Source organism: Centruroides vittatus, unplaced genomic scaffold (genome assembly GCF_030686945.1).
Source record: "Centruroides vittatus isolate TY-2023 unplaced genomic scaffold, ASM3068694v2 contig_990, whole genome shotgun sequence".
NCBI classification, from domain to species: Eukaryota; Metazoa; Arthropoda; class Arachnida; order Scorpiones; family Buthidae; genus Centruroides; species Centruroides vittatus.
Window position 1 is genome coordinate 293,253 of NW_027122659.1, and position 22,914 is coordinate 316,166.

Sequence of the window (22,914 nt, forward strand, 5' to 3'; positions counted from 1 at the left end):
CTGTTTTTTTGCTTTCATTCTTCCACCTATCTCTTTTTCTTTGGTCTAATAAAATTTATCACTTGGCGCAGTAATTTCTATTTAATCAAGCAAACATTTCTTTTCTATACCCTGTACATTGCTTTAAAAATTCCCACTGTCAATTACAAAGGCACACTGGGCGTTTAAATGCCTTTATCACGTGTAAAACAACATACTACAGACAGCTATCATCAAAATCAAGCAACAGCCTATTATATATATTTATATTTACTAAAAATTCGAATGGCACAAGTCATTAAATGTGAAATACTTTAATAATGTAGACTTAGAATTAAATCGAATTTGTATATACTAAACAGATAAAAAGAGAGCGACGGTGGCGACAATTCGCTGTTTAATTTGCATAAATTTGAGCTCTTGTTATTCTGGGCAACATTTCGAATGAAAATCATTCGTTTGGATGCAATTTTTTTCTAGGAAGCGATAAAATTAAGGGATCGGACCCCCCCGCCAACTTTGACCTATCGACCCGCATGTTTCGTTAGCTTTTCACTGATAACGAGAAAGGCTTAAGTTTAAAATTTGAGCTCTCTAGACCCAGTAGACCCTTCTCTAAGAGCATCTGCACCGCCAAATGAATAAGTATAAGAAGAAGGAAGAAAGAAAGAAAAAAAAATACAGCTTTAATGGCTATCTTTGCACTTTTAAATTGCTTATATTTCGGCGACCCCTTTATAGAAAAAACCTGAAATTTTGCACGTTACCTAAGAAAGCAAGTATTTTCCGAACGAGATATTCACATTTACTACAGATGTTTGGAAGACGGAGAAATCGACAACTCTGATTCCTGTATATGTAGTCAGTCAGTGAATTTTCCACTTGGCGTTGCCTGACTGCCGTGACTCTCGATACTACAGAACGGCATTTTTGTGGGATACTGCAGAACGGCACATTTGCACGGGTGTGAAAGCAGGAGAGCGGTTTTGTTGGTAAATTTCCGAACACCTATTAATTATATTTTCCAGTTCATTGCCAAACTGTCGTACTCATTTTAATTACTTTATCACGTTTTATCGTCTGTTTCTATATTAAATTTATAGAATTATTAATTACAAAATACAGTAATATAGCCAACGGCCTCAGCGGGAGAGGTCAAAATCGATGTTTAATTCGATCCCGTACCGGAGATGGTCGATCATAGGACTTACATTCGTCTATTATTTAAAAGTTCGCGTCGCGTTTTCATATAAAAAAAATTATTACTAACTTCTATCTTTTTCTTAAAAAATAATTTTAGCGTGAATTGTAGCGAAGGTTCGGTCCTCTCCAGAGTCTCGCATTTAAATGCTTAGAAATTTCGTTTTATCACGCGTTACCTTTGTTTTCATTCTTATATCCGGCTGCTTCAAGTCTGGACGTCGTTATTGAAGTCTGGAAATAGAGTGGCACGCAACTAACTGACAGTACCCGAATCGCATAGAAGCTTTCACGAGGCGCATTATTTCATCAAATATCGCATTGTGTGTCTGTAGTGATTTACGGAAACCAACTGTTCGCTGAGTAGGATGGCGCATGACTGTCGTGACGTGTCGAAGTATGCTTTACGCCACCGAATGCTACGTTTATGTGCCGGAAAGCATTTTCAATATACAGTAGATCAATTTGATCCTGTTAAAACGTGAAAAAGGTGATCCAACGTTAAAATATTTACCAATAAGAGCTTTTCGATAAACGACGATCTCACGATATATTCAATAGGATGAAATATGTGATCTTTTACTACGCAATGTGTAAACGTCACGCATACGCCATTGATGCTTTGGATCATCCATGTACCATTATTAGATGATGCATGCGATCCAGTAGGAAATTTAGTTTTACTGTAAACTGATTTAAGCAGGACATTGCGTGTGGATATCACACGAGTCATTCAGCAAGATGAATTTTGTGATCCACTATTTTAATCTGTACATTTGAACCTGAAGTCTTAAGCTGGGTTTAAGTTATTGCGTGTAACGTCTAGCGTGCAGAAAAATGATGTCAATATAACATCACACGTATTCCACGCATAGCTAGGGTAACGTAATATCACATCAAATCGACGTCCATACGTAAGTACTTAAATCCAGCTTATGGCATGTCCTTCGTTTGTTCGCGTCGCTTCGAGTTGAGCCAAAATCGTACAATTGTCAAAAATTTAATATTTTATTAAGTTTCATTTGTTTCTTTGTTTGTTTAAGACGTCAATTGCTGCATTTGTTAATTTAATTGCTTTCCAATTCCTATTGACTCGCCGGGAATTGCGACTGCACTTTTAGGCCAGGAACACACATGCGTAAAAATTCTGACCGAATAGGAAACACCACTGCCACTAACAGTGCTAATTTTATTAACTTTTTCTCTCATATATCTATTCCTTTGTACCTTCCATTTTTTCTGTACTGCCTCTGCTATAATTTAGAAAATTTAAATTAATACACTTGTATTCCGAATTCAAACAAAGAACGTGTGATCTAAATACTAGGCCTATGTATCGATTCTATTAGACCTCCCTGTTATTTAAACTTTTGCACCTACAGCCATCCATAAACGTTGTTTAAATACAGTGTCTTTATACATCACACTGATGTGATCGAACGGATTGAATAAACTCCTCTATTTCATTTATTTTTCGTTTTTTCGAGACCGTCACAATTGTAAGGTTAACCCTCATTGCCGCCATTGTTAGAATAAAAACCACGTGTCTACTTTGACGTCACAGAAAAGACCTCTTTATTGGAGGAATTTTGGCGTAAAAATTTTACAGCATAAAAAGTAGAGACATGCTCTACTCTATTTTCAGTTCTGTTTCAGCCAAAATTTCAGAAAAATTTTTACATTTTCTGTTTTATGCTATATTTTACGCGTGTGTGTTCCTGGCCTTACGCTCGGCCAGCGTCTTAACATTCGCAAACGCAACTCCCAGCAATGTAATGTATAAATATTAAAAGTAAGCAATAATATAAAATTTGTGATTATATTATTATTAAATTTTAAAAATAATAAATAGAATTGTTATACTTTTATAAAAATATAATAACTGTTAGATATTTTGATATTTTATATTTTCGTTACAACGAGTTGGCAACGTGATTGTTTCTCTTTAATTTCTATTTCAAACCATGTGAGCTGTTTGTATACATCGTGGCATTTAATTTTTCCTTAATGAAAAGTTTTAATTTATAAAGTTATTGGGAAGTAATTATGAATTTTGAAGTTTCGGAGGATGAAAACCTGGTAATTGGACATTACGCGAAAACATTAAATCCGGATGAAATTGAAAAATTAAACAAGGACGTCACAATTTCTAAATTTCATCAAAATAAGTTGGAAAATGAAGCCAAAAAAAATTGGGATTTGTTTTATAAAAGAAACGAGGGACGATTCTTTAAGGATAGACATTGGACTAAAAATGAATTCGAAGAATTTACAAAGGAATTCGATTTTTCCAAGGTATATACTGTAACATTTGAATTAATATAAAGTACATGTAAATATTAGAATATAAAATTCGTACATATACATAATAATCTGTTTCTCGTACGTGATACAAACGTCATCAAATGCAGCGTTACAATTGCAGTTAAAATGGATACAAATATAGCTCTGTATGTCGTGGTTGAGATGTTATCGGAGCTGTAGACCATCAGTGTAACAGGAAAACTACTTAAAGAAATTATTCTACATTTTAAATAATTAAATGTTTATTCTGTAGAATACCAAATGCAAATACAAAAAAATATATATATGGTAGAATCTCAATTACATGATTTAATGTGGATCGATGCTGTTTTGGATAACCGAAATCTCGGATGAAACGGATGGTCAAGGCTGTTTTGGATTAAAAATTATGAATATGAAAGATTCGTGTGATATATCACTTTTAAGCCTGTTTTTATATACTTTTTTGAATTCAATCGTATATAAAAACAACAATTTTCATGTATTACTATGGTCACAACTTCATGTGAATGATTTGTCTCACATTGAAGTTAAATGGTAACAGAAATAATTCATTTTGTAATACATGTTATTGTTCTAAACATTCTTTTATGACTTACAGTATAAGAAAAGTAATGTATTCAGAGAGGTTCCATATTATCCAGGCAAACCAATAAGTTATTACAGATTTGCCTTAGATAATACAAATCTTGTTAATTGGGGTTCTACTGTAATAATAAAAATATTTTTTTGTTTCTTTGATTCTCTCTTCCTTTACACACTAATATAGTGTGTAAAGGAAGAGAGTATCAAAGCATGATTCATCTTTTGCATAAAAAAATTCAGTTTTCATTATATTATGTCTTCTCTTCATTACTAAATTTTAGATGAATAAAGGATATTTTAGTTTTGAAATTTTATCAAATACTTAATAATAAATAAATAAATAAATGTATAATTTTTTATTGTATTATAAAATTAATAATAATTTAAATGTAAATATATTCTTAATTTAAAAAAATATTTTATCCATTAATATGAAATTGATGTCAGGAAATATACAAAGCGTGTGTGTTGTGTGTGTTAACATATTATTACTATAAATGTGTGTATAATTATATTTAATTTTAGATATCTCCTACACCAACAATGCTGGAAATAGGATGTGGAGTGGGAAATTTCATTTTTCCATTAATTGAAGAAAAAGTTCCTTATTTTATTTATGCGTGTGATTTTTCATCAAGAGCGATAGAATTAGTAAAGGTAACATTACAATAAATTTGTTTGTAGAGTTATTGCAACATTCCTTTCTACAATAAAAATGATTTTAACAGTTTATTTGATTACAAGTACATGATTTAATTATATTTCAGTTACTTATAAAATTATAAAGTTAATCGAAATAACAGCAAAACTTGATTTTAAAAATATGTCGTCGATATTATGAAAAATCGGAATTGCTTTTTAGCAATATTGTATGTATCATCTCAACTATAAATAGTATTAAATTATCAATTTTAAATATTTCATAATACTATGAGGGTAAAATTTAAAATTTATTTTTTATTTTCTGAAACAAACTGTGCAATCATAATCCATATTATCAATTTGTTTTGAGTTTAAAAAATAACAAATATTTTCAGCAATTTGTTTCCTAAATCTTTTACTTTCACTACAAATCATTCATAGTAGTCATATATTACAAAATTCTAAGAGTTGCTGTTATTCTGTATTTATGGTTCATTGATTTATTGCTTTATTAATTGATGGACTTAGTGAAAAAATGGCAAAACTATAAAAAAAGTGTTGTTAACACATTTGGATTTGTGTTTGTGCATTGTTGATCCATCTTCAAAGAAACTTTCACTGTTCAGGTGCAAGCCCCACAATTTGCATACTCACATTAATAAAACATTGCATATTAAAGTGCTGGTGAATTGAAATGCAAAGCCTTTTTTTTCTCAAATTTTCTAATGTGGGATATGCTATTTTTTCACCAACTCTTTCAATTCATGTTTTTATTTCATATTTTCTTACTTTATCATTAATATATTATAATTATACAAATTAATGACACTTGGCACCATAATGAATACTTGAAATGAAATGTTTGTTTAGCCAATTCTAAATTTATTAAAACTAATATTTTTAATTCATCTAAGATCAAAATTTTACAAGATGTTTCTCCATTAATATCAAGTTCTTTCATTATTTAGACATATTCCGATTAGACGAATCAATCTACAGTGATACCTTGGTTTTCGTCAATAATCTATCCGAAAACAATTGGCGAAATCCAAAACCGATGAAAACTGAGGCAATTATTTCCATATGAATCAATGTAAATCCAATTAATTCATTCTAGACACTCCAAATACATATCAAAAACACATTTTACATAGAATATAATGTTTAATAATAAAAACAATAAGAAATTAATATAAAATGAATATAAAAAATAAATGTAAAGAGTAAATGAACATTTAACATGGAATTTTCCAAGATGGAGCTAAAAGGAAGGAAGGCAATGGAAATTGGGAGTATTCAAAATCTCGGCATCGATCAGCGAGATGCTGCCAGAAGTGATGCAACTGCTGGCATTTTCTAGAGAACACAAATGCTGACTGCCAGGAATTTCAGGAGAGAGAAACAATTAAAAAAAATGGCAAATGATGTGGACTTCCACATTACGTTAAATTTATTTTTGAACTTATTTAATTAGAATGGCGTAATGAAAAATTATAATTTTAAAAAGACAAGTAAAAATAAAGATTTTTTAAATTTCTGTAGGAGTTTTAAATAATTAAATCAGTCCTAAGATTACACTTTAACAACTAAAACAAATTATGTGATGTCTTACATAAATATACTAGTATATTAAAATGTTCTACTAACCGAACGTACTAACCGAATATTAATTTATTCAGAGTTTATTCATCAACAAATAAATTAAATTCAAAATTGTCAATGCAAAATAGAACTCTTATGAGCCTTGTGGTGGCTGCTATCTTATTTGCTCGTGTATTGAGCACCAAAAAAAAGATGCTTGCAGCAACCAGAAGTCATCTGAGATTTTGAACAGAGGTGCTGAGAAGTGCTGGCTGCATGCTGAGATTTTGAATATGCCCAATGTTTGGCTAGACAAACGGAGTAATGCTCACACAATGAGAAACAATGTGGTTTTGCAAAATTAGCAGTGAGGTCACGTGGGCACATCAATGAAAACCGAGACAAATCTTTCACAAAAAAAATCTATGAAAACCGAAACTGATGATAACCGAAGTCAACGAAAACCAAGGTATCACTGTATAAACTTTTTAAATCATTTACAGAGTTTGAAGATTTTTTTCTATCATTTTTGTCTTTAGTTAGTTATTGTGAAACCTTTAACAGTCCATTTAAAAACATGCATATAAAGCAAACTTCACAACAAAGTTATTTTATTAATTTCATAGCTTTCAATTATGTTGTAATCTAATGTGTAATAAAATTTAATTTTTACTTTGGCTCTTTCACCATAAACAATAATAACATTTACATAATATAAAATCTCTAATGTGATCACATGTGAATGACAAATTATATTTGAATGGTTTTATACAGAAAAATATTCATCTACTGTTGCAGACTTATCACATTTTTTCCTACAAACTTGTAATTCTTATAACAGATTTAGTTTCGAATTGAGTTTAAAATTATTATTATTTTTTTTGATTGATTCATAAACTCCATAAGGTTTAGATACTCGGACACTTGGCAATGTTTATAAACATTGCCAAGTGTCCGACACGGTTTCGAAATACGTCTAGTTTAAAATTATTTATTATAGATAAGCTAAAATGAGTAAATTTTTAATATGCTTAGTATATATAACATATTTTCTTAATCTTTGTGTTTCTAATGTATATTATATCATTTTTTATTGACATTTGAAAGTTATAATTTTCAATATTTCTAATATTAATTATTTGAAAGTATTTACTTATTGTGAGTTTAATATATTTCATAGAAACATCCTCTTTATGAAGATGATGTGTGTCATGCTTTTGTCTGTGATATAACTGAAGATAATTTAAAAGATACTATAACTGAGAACTCTGTAGATATAGTTTCAATGATTTTTGTATTATCAGCAATTCATCCAGATAAGATGCTTAATGCATTGAAAAATATATATCAGGTAATTTAACTATAATTCAATTATAATTTTTTAAATGTAAGATTTGAAATTATTATTTTATTTGGAATAATTAGAAACTGATAAACATATATTCAATATTTATTATGTTTACTTAAATAAAATACACAGTCTATCCCAAAAGTTTATGAACTACCTTCATAGAGACCATAAACGTCATGTAGAGACAACACGACAGGCATTGCCACGAATCAAGTTCAAAATCCAAGGTGGCTGTTAGACAAGGTCACTGCTTGTACACTACACTACACTACAAGTGCAAGTATAAAAATGCAATTTACCAAATTATTTATTTATTTCTTATGTTTAAGAGGTTGTTTTTCTTTTCATTATACATCTTTATTACAAGTCTGCAAATATAATGAGTACAAGTGTATTTTGCATATCAATACTAGTCTGTTTTATTTTGCTTTTTAAGAAATTGTCTCTCTACACATCAGCTTGTTTGGTTGACAATGGTCATACAAGTAGATCTTAACTTTCATTGCTTTATAATTTATAATTTCACTTATGTTACAAGTAAATGTTAATCTTTCAACAATAATTTTCTTCATATAACTTTGCATTATTTTGATGCTTTGAGGTCAGTTTCTTACTTGGCTTTTTATCATCTTGTAACTTTTGTAACATTGGTAAACTTAATTTTTAACAAATATAAACATCTTAAACCCGATAGTTGTATATTAAAACCAAATGATTGCTGGATTTGGCAATTGTTTGACTTTAATTTTTAACTTTTACTCATGTGTATCACAGCTGAACGCCCAACCCTTAAATTTAATATTTATTTACAAAATGTTTGTTCAATAAATATAAGTGTAGCTTTATGCTCTTATTTCTAAATGATGTTTTTGGCCCTATCAAAAATTGCTACCTAGTTTTCCTCTTTGTCTAAGTGGTCATTTTTTATTGTGGTATCTCTTCTCTTTTGGTTTTGTAGTTTAGGTTTCGTTGAGTCTGTTTGTTTTTATGGGGTAATTATACTGTATGGCATTACCAATATAATGTATAAATGTACAAAAGTATTGTAATTAATTATAAGTATAAATATGTACAAAAGTATGTGTCATTGACATTACAACTTGCTTGTTTGTAATAGGCCATAACATTGTTTGGTGTGATGTATAAATATAATGTGAAGTATGTGAATCGTAATCATTATAATCATCAGAGTTTGCTTTGTGACCTGAGCCAAAATTCAAAATAATATAATTATAGTTTTTTCAAAATAAGTGACTAACAACCTAGCATAAAAGAGATGATTTACAGGCTTGATTATAAATTTCTTTGCTGTAAACTAGAGTATTCTTGAAGATAATGTTATCTTCAAGTAAGTAGATATTTCTAAAATCTCTTTTCATCAGAGGCATGTGTGGAAATGTACTGATTTAATGTAGTAACTAACTTTTTCATGTGCACTTTCTATTAACATTGTTTACAGTATTATACTCATGTTAACTATGTTAACTATAATTGAATTTTGATTACTTCAAGCAAAATTTTATAAATGTATTTTAACTTACATGTTTTTGGGATTTGCTAAGTCTAATGATAATAGATGGCTGATAACAATGTCTAGGATTACAACCAGCAGTCTACTGTATGAAAATACATACAAATGGAAGAGTGTACATGGGAAGTTCACCTCAGCATTCATCCAGGTGTAAAAGAGACCTTTTAGCATTGCACAAGTATATGTGTACTAGTTCCATTGCACTATTTAGAATAAAATAAATTCATTAACTCAAAAAAGGGGCATGCATAAATCATACAGTAGTTCTGAGGCAATCCAGTCATAACAACAAGATCCAGATTAAATATGCAATGTTTACTAATATAATGACATATAATGCCAATGTCCTTATAAAAAAAACATGTATCATACAGTTTGCTAATTGTTAGAGCACTGTGATAATGCCTTACACTCACAAACACTATTGTGAAATGAGCACTTTCAGTTGCACCAAAACTTGTGCATACAATGATTCTGAATGTAATAAGGCACCGAGGCAAACCAGTGGTACGGTCAGGGATTACAGTCCAGGTCATCTTTGTGAGGCTCTGGATAGGTCCGAACCTCACTGAAATTTGCGTTAAAATCATTTCTTTTTAGAAAAAGATTATTTTTTTAGAGGAAAAAAAAAATAGAAGTTAGAAATAGTTTTTCTTAAAGAAAACGACGCGAACTTTTAAACAATAGAACAATGGGGAAACGTAGATCGTCTATCTCCGAGTGGGAATCGAATTAAACTTCGATTTTGACCTCTCCCGCGCCCCCGAAAGGTTTCGAATTGTCACCAGGTGACGAGAAGAGACCAATCGGAAAGCGGAATCGGAGGAAAACAGATAAAACCTGAGAATTCAAGGACGCGAGGGCTTCTTCTCCCGAAAGTTCCAAGTGACGGATCTATTGTTGTGTGTGTGTCTGGTGCCCATCTTCGTCTCCGTCTCCCGACCTCGGATCGACATCTTTCCATCAACGGAAGTCGACCGCATCGTCCTGGAGTCGCGGAGTCGTCGAGGGAACTGGCCATTCGCGACCTAGGGACACTCCTTCAAAATGAGACTATATTCGAAAGGAGAGGAAGACCCAGAGGCTGCTGCCGACCTAGAACTTCCAAGATCGCGGAAATCTTGTAAGCTTCTTTCGTGTCAAATAAACGGTTTCTTGTAACCGTAGAGTCTGTCTCAGTGCCGATCGCCCACATACGACCCTTCGCGACCGCTCGACCTTCTTGACATAGTCGGCACCCTGTCGGCAAACTCACACTGGTGTCAGAGAGTGGGATTTTAAATGCAGAATTTGCACAAATTCAGCGGGCCCACACTATAGTTGAGGATGCCGACATCAAAATTTCGCCCCGAAATTGAGTTAAAGGTGGGTCGGAACGATAGATGCTGAGACAGACACTTCGGCGCGAACTCGCGAGTTAGTTAGCAGTTCTCTTTCATTGGCCTTGAGAGGAATGATACCTGCTTTCTTCGGTGAAAGTAAGCGTATTATGACTTCTTCGATCCCTTAAAAAAATATCGAGCTTAGCTGGATGATCCCGCAGAAATGCTTTAGTTAACCAAGCGCAAGCTCGCAGGTGCGACAATGATAGAATAAATATGCTTGACCGAGCAAGAAAACGCCACTATAAAATAGTGCCAGCAGCGGGAGTTAGGCAAAATGTTCCGAGGTCAGTTTTTCAAAAAATAAGTAAAAACATTAAACTGAGCGTCAGGATGCTTGGCACTGCTTCATTCACAAAAGCTCTAAAGGTAGCCATTAGGGAAGAAACGAGTGACTAGCAGAATGCACAGTTTTGTCAGGCGCGAAGCTGAAACGGCGGAGAATAACCTAATGGATTCGGGAAGAGTGAAACTCCATAAGAAATCTGCGTTCGGTGCAAAGATGGGTCAAAATTTTAAACAGTTTAAAACTTTAGGAAAAATTGTTAGATAATCGAACATTGTCAGTACCGATAACTGGTGCGCAAAGATAATATTCAGAATAAACAAACAGGACAACCCATGGAACGAGGGAATAGCGAAGTAGGAAACGCACACCCCTATCCGAATTCGCTGCAATGCTTTTCACAACCTCATAACATGCAACCACTGTCGCCCGATTGGTACGGAGAAAAGGACGTCCCTCTGCCATCTCTAGTCGAGTGGAGATCGAGGCCAATGCGTTGCAGGTTCCGATTATAAATCCATCGTATTCATTGCGATATAGGCTAATTATTTCAGTAGATACTCTTTCATCAATCGCAGAATAGGCAAATCGAATCCGAAGTCGATTGAAATTTAGAACAGGCACTTTATGTAGAGGATTTTCTGACAGTATTAGCCCGGAAACAGGCCAATGCGACCGCAACTAGATGCTTAGCTTTTCTCAGTCCCAAGGTAGACGCAAAGCAAGCAGATTGTCAATTGCAAAAAAAAAATATAGCAACTTTAACCTAAGGTCAAGATTATAAGCGATTACGGTATCCTACTCTCTATTTTCTATCGGTCCGGTTTTGCGAACTGTGAATGATGAACTTTCATTCTGGAGAGGAGAGATCATCATAAAAACAAAAGCGAATGTTAATTTTAATTGAATTCACGTTTTCTGAAAATAAAAATTGTCGCTGAAAAAAATGTATGCAAAAAACGTGCTTAAATGTTAAAATTGTCGCGAATCGGAATTCAAGTCAATGTGAGCGTGGTGCATTTCGAAAGGGAGCCATAGTATTGTTTTTGTTTCGTGTAAACTGTTCTGTCCATCCCTTACGAAGCGCTCACGATTGAGCCTACACTGGTCAAGGGAAGAGAGTCATGTCGGGGAAGCGACTTATCTCCTTGGTCAACGCCTTTCCAAAATTTTCTCATACTTAGGATAGATGACAGAAAATTGTCACTTTGTCCGTCCTAGAGAGAATGAGGATTTGATCACTCTCGAGAAAACTTAACGATGATCTTCTATTTGATTCGCGCTCATCGGAAAACAATTTTGTCGTGATCAAAACATTGATGAAAACTTCTGTTATAGATTGAGTAATTTATATAGTCAAAATGTCAGAAAATTTTTTCCTTTTTTGCGTACATGATGATTGATCATACCTGTCACAGTCGAGACTGCGAATAGACTCTGACCAGATCAAACGGAAGTTACGGAACAACACTCTGAACTGCGTGACCTTGATTAGCGGTAATCTGCGTCGGAAAACCGATGATAGAGAACTGTCACTGGTTCAAGAGACTGACATCCGGAAGTTATGGCCGTAAAGACATTGGCAAGATCACAACTGCACACCGTCAATGCAGAAGCTCCATGATCCTCTTTCGGTCCAGTACAAAAAAAAAAAAAAAATGGAAAAGATTCGACCCCCATGGTAAAGACGAAGTTTTTCAGAAAACTTGGAACGGAACTAGATGCATAGCTTCGAAAAGCACGTGTCTTCAACTTAGATCCAGAGAACTCCGCGCTACACGTGCACCGGAAATGGCTATGAAGTTCCCAAGTTCCAATTCTGGTTGAGACAGGCGAATCAAACTAAACGTTGAACCTGTTATCAGATTTCTGAATCAGATGTTCCGAAAAATTAGGAAGGGAACACGAATACATTCCATTCCTCCCCCCTCCGTTTCAGACCATTTTCTGAAAATTTTGAGATTGTGTGAATTGCTCAGTCTGAAAACGAAAAAAAAAAAACTGTCACATGATTTAGAAAATAGTTTGTCGATCATTTATGTTGTTAAAATATTATTCGATGACCGTGATTGTTATTTGATTATTTGTAACCAATCTTATAAACAGACATGTGATGTTACACAAACATTTCGATGAATTGTAAACGATATTCTATACCATTCAATAATGTATCGAAAAAAAAAACTTTGTTGTAACGCGAAACCGAACGCGCGCCAGAGAAGGCTGGATTCTCAGACAAGTATCGCTGTTACGTCACTTGGCAAACAAAGGGAGAAAGGACTGTCAGCTTCCAGAGCTGCCAGCTAAAATGTCGTTATTTCGTTACGACATTTTAAATTGGCGGGAAGCTCTGTGAGGCTCTGGATAGGTCCGAACCTCACTGAAATTTGCGTTAAAATCATTTCTTTTTAGAAAAAGATTATTTTTTTAGAGGAAAAAAAAATAGAAGTTAGAAATAGTTTTTCTTAAAGAAAACGACGCGAACTTTTAAACAATAGAACAATGGGGAAACGTAGATCGTCTATCTCCGAGTGGGAATCGAATTAAACTTCGATTTTGACCTCTCCCGCGCCCCCGAAAGGTTTCGAATTGTCACCAGGTGACGAGAAGAGACCAATCGGAAAGCGGAATCGGAGGAAAACAGATAAAACCTGAGAATTCAAGGACGCGAGGGCTTCTTCTCCCGAAAGTTCCAAGTGACGGATCTATTGTTGTGTGTGTGTCTGGTGCCCATCTTCGTCTCCGTCTCCCGACCTCGGATCGACATCTTTCCATCAACGGAAGTCGACCGCATCGTCCTGGAGTCGCGGAGTCGTCGAGGGAACTGGCCATTCGCGACCTAGGGACACTCCTTCAAAATGAGACTATATTCGAAAGGAGAGGAAGACCCAGAGGCTGCTGCCGACCTAGAACTTCCAAGATCGCGGAAATCTTGTAAGCTTCTTTCGTGTCAAATAAACGGTTTCTTGTAACCGTAGAGTCTGTCTCAGTGCCGATCGCCCACATACGACCCTTCGCGACCGCTCGACCCTCTTGACATAGTCGGCACCCTGTCGGCAAACTCACATCTTTGTCTTTGTGACATTGAAGTTTCAGCATACTTCCATGCATATCCACATACAGGCATATGTGAAGCAGCGAGACAATATGGATTTGTGAGGTTATGTGAGCTACATCAAAATAAAAATAATTTAATATTGAATTTTTTGTCAAGAGAGACCAAGACTGGATAGGACAAGTTACATGGATGAATGAGTTCCAGATGAAAGATAGCTCATTACTCTTGTAAAATACTGTATTGTCCTTACAATATCTGCTGGATTTAAGTTTTCACACGAAAGTCCAAAGTCAGTCAGCTCATAAATTGATAGACTGAAAATCCACTCAAAAACAATTTTGAGATTTGCTTGAGGAGAGAAATGTAGTATCCAGGAACTGTTTCTGCCAATCACCAGATAAGAATAAGAAATGTTGAATCCAGTTGTAGAGAAGTACACACATAGACAGTCGTCTTAATGAGTTGCAAAGAAAAGGGAGTTGGCAGTTATGAAGAACACAGCAGCAGAATGGCGAGTTCAGGAGAGTGCATGCCAGGCCAGATTAGGCCAACCCCTTTTTTTGATCAGTTTTCTTTCATAACTAGATGAAACCTCACAGGAAAATAAAGAAAAAAAGGCATACAAACACATGTCTGAAAATGAGTGTTTTTTGAAAAATCAAACCTTATGAAAGTGTTAGGTACAGGACAGATTTTACAACCATTTATCTATGTGAAATTAGATGTCTTCTCAGGTCCTGAGAAAAGATGGACATCAACAGTTAATTTGACACCAAATTTGATCCCAATTAAAGATGTTTGTTGATCTCAGGACTCTCATTGTCTTAAATCAGACAGTGTGTGTATGTCTCCTTGACAGTTAATTGAGGTAAACTTCAAATTTATTCATAAATTCAACAGAATATAAAAACAATTCAACAAAATATTATTTACCTGTAAACTATGTTTACGTACACTGTATACTCTGTATAATCTGCAGCACTTCTTAATTTATGTACTGTATATATACAATTTCCTCATTTTTATTTATTTTTTGATTTTTATTTTATTATTATATTCATTGCATCTTAATATTTAATGTGTTTTTATATGTTTTTCTATCATTATTTTTTTTTAATTAATCAATATTAAATGATTAATTGATGATTAAGTAGTTGAAAAATCCTTGTAAACATGGCTAAGAATTAAATCATTATATTTTGAGATTAATTAAGGTTCTTATTAATATTTGTTTTATAGCAGATAATTTTTAGATTATTAGTATGGTTACTTAGTATAGTATAGATATTTAATGTTGTTAGATTATTTTTATAAAGATAAATATTTTTTTGTTAGTAAATTTAAAGTAAAACTTTAAGTATTTACTAATGTGACCTCTGCTTTAGTTTTAAGCAATTTTTGGTATGCTTGATTATAATTTTATTTAAATGTTTATAAATGGAATATTGGATTTTGAATTAATAGGATTTTTATTTATGTTTTTTTATTAGATTTTAAAGCCTGGAGGAATTGTGATTTTCAGAGATTACGGATTATACGATGCAGCTATGTTCAGATTTAATCCTGCTCGCAAACTAGCGAAATATTTTTATGTTCGACAAGATGGTACACGAGCATATTATTTTTCAGAAGGTAATTGTATAATGTCATTACTATTTCTTTTCTTTATTTTGTTATATTTAATCCACATTCTCAAGTAATCCATCATGCTATTTTGTAAAATAGTGGTTTAAAAAAAAAAGAAAAAACTTAACCAATTTTTACTAATTTATAATTGTAATACACACACAATAGCATCCTTTAATCTTATTATTTTGTAGGCATTAAATATGGCAGAACTAGATTTACAAGGCCACGTGATATTAAAAGATGAAAATACCAAGAGAAAATTATTATTTATGTATCTGATAAAGATAAATTATCTTTAATTTGTAGTAATGTATTTTATAATGAATTAACCTACTAATTAAATGGAAATAAGGCTTCTTTATATTGTTTAATTCAATTCAAAGGTAAAAAACTCCTAATAAATCAATATCGTAAACTGAAAAGTAATATAGGCTAAAAGGTTATTTACTATCAATCTCAGTTTATATCAAATTTATTTTATTTTCATAAAATTAGTTGCACAAAAATGTTTAATGATATTGCTTGTAACTATCAACTATAAATGCCCATTATGTTAAGCAAAGGTTACATTTATTACTATAAACTAGTTCTTTTCTATCTTGAATTATTTTCTTACCTTTTTTCAATATCTGCTTTAATATTATGTACTAGGTTCCTTTTTTCCTCTTCTTTAATCTTGGATGTATTTATCATCTTGTCGATTTCTGGAATTACCTCTATGCTTTCATGAAAATTAGAGTATTAAAATCCACACCCGATTGCAACATATCTATTATACTAATAGGGTATATTTAATTTAGTGTTATTTATGACTAACTTACTTTTCCATTCTTGTTTCTCCTTAAATGTTGAGTAATAAAATAGTTTTGCTAATTTTCTTTCTTTTTTTAACTGGTACTGACAATCTTCAACTATTATTGTTGATTTATTTTTTAATAATCTATTTATATTTGTATTTTTTAACAAGAAGTCTTTTTTATCTTTAAATTTTATTACTGACTTTATAATAAGTCTTATTTTCCATACATTTTGACATTGAATAACTTGTACAACTGATGTAGGCAACCACAATGTTGTTGGAATGAATTCCTCCCTTAAAATACATCTAGAAAGCCAGATGTCGGTTCTGCACCTCAATCTTTGTTTTCTCAGCTGTATTATTTTGGCTTTTTTCTCTATATATTTTATAAAATATATATATAGTTTATTTAAAAAGTCTTTCAAAAAAATTGATTAAAAAAAACCAATTACAAAAGCAATTTTCAATAAAACAGAAATAAAAATTTAAGTTAAAATTCAGTTATAATACAAGACTAGTGAAAAACCTCATGTCTTTTTTTTTCCAATTTCCATATTAAATCGGTGACCAAGACTTTAAAAACACAGCTATTTTTATTCTCTCTTCATAAGCAATGCATTCCAGATTAAATTCTCTTAATCCCTCTTCAGGCTCTAAATTCATAAAGTTGCACTAACAAAAAGTTATTTGATATATTAATTACAAATAATATAAGGTACAAAACACTAATCTTTCAACATAATAGTCATTTAATTTGTTTTATTTCCATTTCACATTTACAAATTCTTTTATAGTTGAGTATTACATCATACCATACAGAATTAATCTTCATTTCATTATTTAAATTAAGCCAATTTTTACATTGTATTATTGCAATATGCTCTTTAAACCATCGCAAATGTACATCTTTTTCTCTATACAATATTTTAATATTACCAACATCAATTTTACAATCATTCTCTTCATAATGAGGGAACCATAGGAACTGATGGTATTTTAAATGAATGGCCACTTCATGCTTCTTCAGTCTTGCTTCCAATATTCATTTTGTTTTTCTTAAGAATTAAAGAAATGGATGGAAAAGTAGATAAAAAAACTAAGAAAACAAAACTGTGTTACATAAATGTAAACATTTAAGTACAATTAAAGGTGATTTACACCAAGGGTTCTCAAACTTTTATCACACCTCGTATATACAGAAAAATCCAACACACTGCATCTGAAATTTTAATATTTTATTTTTCATCATTTATTTCTAATAATGAAACTGTTAGACATATAGATTTAATCTTATTATTTGGTATAGATTCAGATAGAATATAGAATAATAACAATAATAGAATAAACTATTTATTTTTATTTTTACCATTTTAAATATAGAGTATCTAGCAAAATTGTTTGAAGCTGCAAATTTTGAAGTAATATATAACAAATACGTAAAAAAGGAGACCGTAAATAAAAAAGAAAATATTTCGTTGTCTCGAATTTTCATACAAGGCAAATTTCGCAAAGTATGTAAACTTTTAATATATATCATATCAAACAATAAGCTTATCTTATCTTTATAAATTACAGAATTAAAGATTACTTACTTAAATTGTAATGATATTAATAACTAATTTGTAAATATATTTACAAATTAGTTATTAATATCATTACATCTGTTTTTTTTTTAAATTCTCTTCTTAAAATAATGACATTTTTATTTATGTTAAATAAAACTGTATTAAAAACACTCATAAAAACGGTCATTTTCAACGAACTTAAGTTGTCATCTTCAGGTTGAAAAGTAATTCAGAAGATAGAATGGAGTTTAAAAAAACTAAATGTAGTATGATATTATTGGTTGCTTCTGACATGTGATCAACGATGTTAAAGTAGGTTTACAGGATAATGAAATACTGATCTCCATGCATGGGAGAAAATTTGTCAAAAACATTCGGTTTTATTAAATAAACATTGTACTGTTGGATTTCTGATTTGGTGAGTGTTTTTAATATTAATATTAACCCAGTTCTCAGTCGTTACTACAAATGAGATTGTATTTTTTGAAGAATTTTTTCAAACAAATTGCTCAAATTATTGCTATCTTTTAATTTAGATATGAAAAAAGAATTTGAATCGCCTTACATTGGAGAGATGAATGTAACGAATATCAAAATTTAATCAAAGAAGAGAAGATCAAATGAATATCGTTTACAAGAAACTGTTTTAAGGTGTATGTTTATTTAATTTTTTCAAAATGTAAAAATATTTTTATGGGTGCTAAACTTATTACTGGTAATACATTTCATATAATTGTATTCCTTTATGTTTGTGTAATAGTGAATTTATTTATTAAACAAATACAAAAAACTTTTATATGGCAATGAATCTTTTTACTATTAAACAATATAATATTAAACAATTACTGTGAATCATCTTCATCATTAGGCTACTTTGTCATTATTAGTGAAATGTTAGAATATGTATGAGTATAGTATGTTATTGTTGTGAATCTAGTCATTATTAGTATATTCTGCTTGCTATTCCACAAACTTGGACCTGTTCTCTTTTTGTCAGGGAGATAAATGATTGCTCCTTTTGTGAGAAGAAAAAGGAGTTCAAGTCTTTTGGGATCATCATTTCTGTCTTGACCTTCTTGCTTGTTCTCTTTTGGCTATCTCTTCATGTCCCCACCACTTCTGGAGCACATTGTTTCTACAATTTACCAAGTGGTCATACATAAGTTTGCCACTTCCTTATTTTTTTCATCCACCAGTAGTTGAATGGATTAAAGAACTAAAACTGGTAAATGATGATCATTTACCAGTTTTAGTTGTTTGCACTTGATCAATGGATTACATGTGGCATTTTCTGGGTTTTATTCACATATCTCACTCCTAAATAGGAACCAGTTTCCACAGAAAGTCCTCCTTCGAGGTATTCCTCCTTGGCAAATCGCATCTGCTCTGTTGCCATATTCCATCATGCCAAACCAAGTTAGACCTTACATTTTTTCCTGTTAGTCTATACTATGCAGAGATGGTTTTTTTGTTTCCTGCTATCTCTCCTCTGTGTCCCTATACTTGTTTCCTGGAGGGCCAGTCTTTCTTCATGACTCCCCTCTCTTACTGATTCTCTCACTACCAACTAAGGCTAAATCCTTCTGTCTATAAATACCCAATAATCAACTATATCCAACTTAATCAGCTGGAATATAAAATACACATCCTGGAAGAACCTTTACTGACCCTACATAACAAAAAAACTATATCAATTGCTTAAGTCACAATTTTCTGATATGAATTCTAAAATCCCACCAAGCTTTGTATTACTGTATATACAGTACTACAGAAAACAAGGACTTGGTGCACAACTTCTCTAAACACTCTAAGCAATAGACTCAGTAAAATTATCTCCACTAGACCTTTATTATAAAGATCTTATCATGAAATATAGTTTATGTAACATCAATATTTACTGGAAGATAAGCATTGTTTGCTTTGACAAATCTACCAACAGTCAAAAATACTCTGACAAAATGCACAACAGAATCAAATTCTTTCTGTCATTCTATCATTTGGATTGAGAGACTCAGACGATGCAACAACTATTACTAGTAGATATACACACTATATCTGCAGGTCCCAATAAAGGTGTAAGCAGTATGAAAACCAATCCCAAACTGAAGAGTATCAATAGCTAAAGTAATAAAACACAAGTATGATTTTTAAATGTGGTCCTCCAGCTATATTTCATTGTGATACATCTCATTTCCCACAAATATTGCCTAAGAGATTAATTGCATTCCATCAAGAACTCTGTAGGAACTTCAAGATGCTTTTGTTCAGGAATGAACTTTCCTCCCGACAGAACTAATAAACAACATTATAACCAACATGGCAATAGCTGTAGTGTGTACACATGCAGAAGCAACCGCCAACCACACGCCAAGGCTGATGCCTTATTTGCCATGGCCATTCTGTCGCCCATCTTGGGGTGGAAGACTTTCAGGAGGTGCATTTCACAAAGCGTATAATGGAAAATATCACTGAGTGCTTTGACGATAAACGATAAACCCAAAAACGATATTTTTGACTATCAAAACATCAATTTACGAATTAATTATATACCACAAGTGCAATATCTGGCATTAAAATCCGATTTTAACTTTTAATCGAGGAAATTTTAAAATAAATCAACTTATTATAATGGTGATATTTTAACATTCTTAAATTCAAATTTTTGGCCGGGTTCCGGGGTGATAAAGGAGTCATCCTACCCCTCTGGGGCACTGGGATTGAATTGTGGCTAAGAAAATTTATCAATGGATAAGTATAGCCCCAGCTGCCCCATTGTGGGTCTGGACGAACCCACGATGGGTATGAAAAAAGGGCCCTCGTAAAAACCCACCCAAAAACGAAATTTTGAGATAATTTTTTGAAATTTTCACTGGTTATAAAATTCATTACAGTATAAAATTGATATAAAACTAAACCAGAGATACTGACGTTCTACAAATAAAAGGAAAAAATATTTCCTAGATGATTATTCATTTAAACAGATGTCATTTCGTACAATGCGCACATACCATGGTAGTATATCGTACATTTTATGCATGTAGTACTTTCGTCCCGCATTCCAATTTCTTCTTATAATCGATGTTTTTCTGAACTCGAACCGAACCGTAAGTTTTTTTTTTTTTTTTTAAATGAAAAGATATATTAATTAATTTAAAATTTACAATTAATCTTTAATCCCTCTTCCAGATTAGAAATTCATTTACAGCCGCAACACAAAGAAAAAAATGGCAAGCGAATGTTTTAACGAAGACGAACTGATCCTGATCCCATACGACAGGAGTAACCTATGGAAGAAAAAGTTGAAACCTGTCATCGCAACCATGAAAATATGGGGATTTTATATGAATGGCAATTTATGCCAGTCCGTTTGGTCCAAGCTGATCTTCATCTATATGCACATTTACATTATTTATATGTTTATTTTCACTTCGAAAATAATATATTTTAAAGAATCTTTTTGGATCGCCATTAGCAGCATCATATACTTGATTATCGCCTCCAACGTATTGTTATCTCACTATAAAATGAACCTGTTTATGCACCGTTTGAATCATTCGTTCTCGAATATAAGTAATCATAATTTTCTAGAATTTGCCGATTATAGAGTTAGTTTAAGAGATAAATTTCGCATGATGATGTTTTGGCTCTTTTGTATATCCTACACTTTCTATATTGCGTGGGATTTCTCGAAAGGTGGGTTGAATAATTATTACCAGTTTAAACTCTTTGGGTTGGACCCAGAAATATTTCCCAAAGTCATAGCCTACGGTATCGCTATATTCATAGAATTAAGTTTCGCGCTAACGTTCAAAGCGGGTGAGAAACTCGTGTGTTTCTACTTCTCTTCCATATGCCGTTTCGTGGCTTTCGAATTTACTTCTCTCAAGTGTTCGATCTCTCAACTTCTTCCAACTGGAACAGAGATCCTGGAAGACAAAAATTACTACTCAGCATGGACCGATACATGGACTTATGCGATGTCGTAGGGCTCATCGATTTAGTTATGTCTCCCTTACTGTTTGGATTGTCCATGTCCTTAGCGCTGCAAATTACCTACGATGGTAATTATATATGCAAAGCTGTAAATTTCTGCAGCGATCCCTGTTACTGTATTCAATATTTTGTAGACTTTTTGATGATTATTATAGCATTCATTGATGTGTTTATGTCAAGTTCTTCCATAACTTTGGAAGCTCAAGAGATGAGTCCCGTTATTTACAAAATTGCCAGCTCTCAGGAATGTCATGGCAAGGATCATCTCAGATCGAGAATTGGGTTGTGGTATTGGAAAATTGTAACGGATCCTCCCAAAATTACCGGTTTTGGAACTTTTGGCATCAACAGGAGTTGTTTGCTAAATATTTTAGGTGTCGTAATTACATTCGTTGTCGTCATGTATGAATTAGCATAGATCTATTTAAATCGAAAAAATAATAATAATTAAAAATTGTAATTGTATATAATTAGGGGGTCCTTTCTCTTCTTCACCTATTAAAATCCTGAATAAATTATTACTATTAGTTTAAAGAACATAATTTCTCATAGTTATATGCAAGTTTTAAGGCAATGATTGTTATTAACACTACAAATTAATTGTATTAATACATTTGTAATATAGCGTATCATTAAGTTATGCTAATATTTAAATTATAGAAATATGATTATTCGTATGTACCTGTATGTAAACCATACTGTATACCATACTGTTTACATATTTTTTGTTTCGAAACTCAGTTGTCTTCTTTCAAAGAAGTATTTTATCTGAGAATAAAGGCTCTTGTAAATTTTAAAACATGTAATGAGTTGATTTCTCATTCTTTGAATTACAACAGACGTGAGTATTTAAGGCGATAATGGGTCGGCCTACCCCTCTGGGGGACCCGGGATCGAATTTGAACAGTTTCAAAATCCCAGGAAGTTTTTGCCCCCTCACCTTGCAGTGAGGGGGCAAAAATGTGACATTTAAATGAATTTAAATGGCGAATTATCCGTAAAAATAGCACAATGTGATGTTCTTGCAAG

General features: G+C 32.3%; 1 protein-coding gene and 1 long non-coding RNA gene across 2 annotated transcripts; both read left to right on the forward strand.

Moving 5' to 3' along the window:
- Positions 1-3,115: 3,115 nt before the first annotated feature.
- Positions 3,116-18,686, forward strand: LOC136986063 (tRNA N(3)-methylcytidine methyltransferase METTL6). Its single transcript, XM_067283521.1, has 6 exons — positions 3,116-3,474; positions 4,594-4,725; positions 7,472-7,642; positions 15,390-15,531; positions 17,708-17,838; positions 18,429-18,686. Exons 1-6 carry the CDS (start codon positions 3,226-3,228, stop codon positions 18,432-18,434), a joined length of 831 nt encoding a protein of 276 aa, XP_067139622.1. The 5' UTR covers positions 3,116-3,225; the 3' UTR covers positions 18,435-18,686.
- Positions 18,687-20,829: 2,143 nt separating this feature from the next.
- On the forward strand, positions 20,830-22,684 carry LOC136986066 (uncharacterized). The gene is made up of 2 exons (XR_010882421.1): positions 20,830-20,996; positions 21,079-22,684. It is a non-coding gene; the product is annotated as an uncharacterized lncRNA (long non-coding RNA).
- The last annotated feature ends 230 nt before the right edge of the window (positions 22,685-22,914 follow it).

What these genes read in the sequence shown, in the direction of transcription:
- LOC136986063 (XM_067283521.1), top strand. Translation starts at nt 3,226, where the DNA reads ATGAATTTTGAAGTTTCGGAGGATGAAAACCTGGTAATTGGACATTAC. An exon ending in GAGCGATAGAATTAGTAAAG is followed by an intron (nt 4,726 to 7,471) that starts GTAACATTACAA and finishes TATATTTCATAG; the next exon opens with AAACATCCTCTTTATGAAGA. An exon ending in AGCATATTATTTTTCAGAAG is followed by an intron (nt 15,532 to 17,707) that starts GTAATTGTATAA and finishes TTTTAAATATAG; the next exon opens with AGTATCTAGCAAAATTGTTT.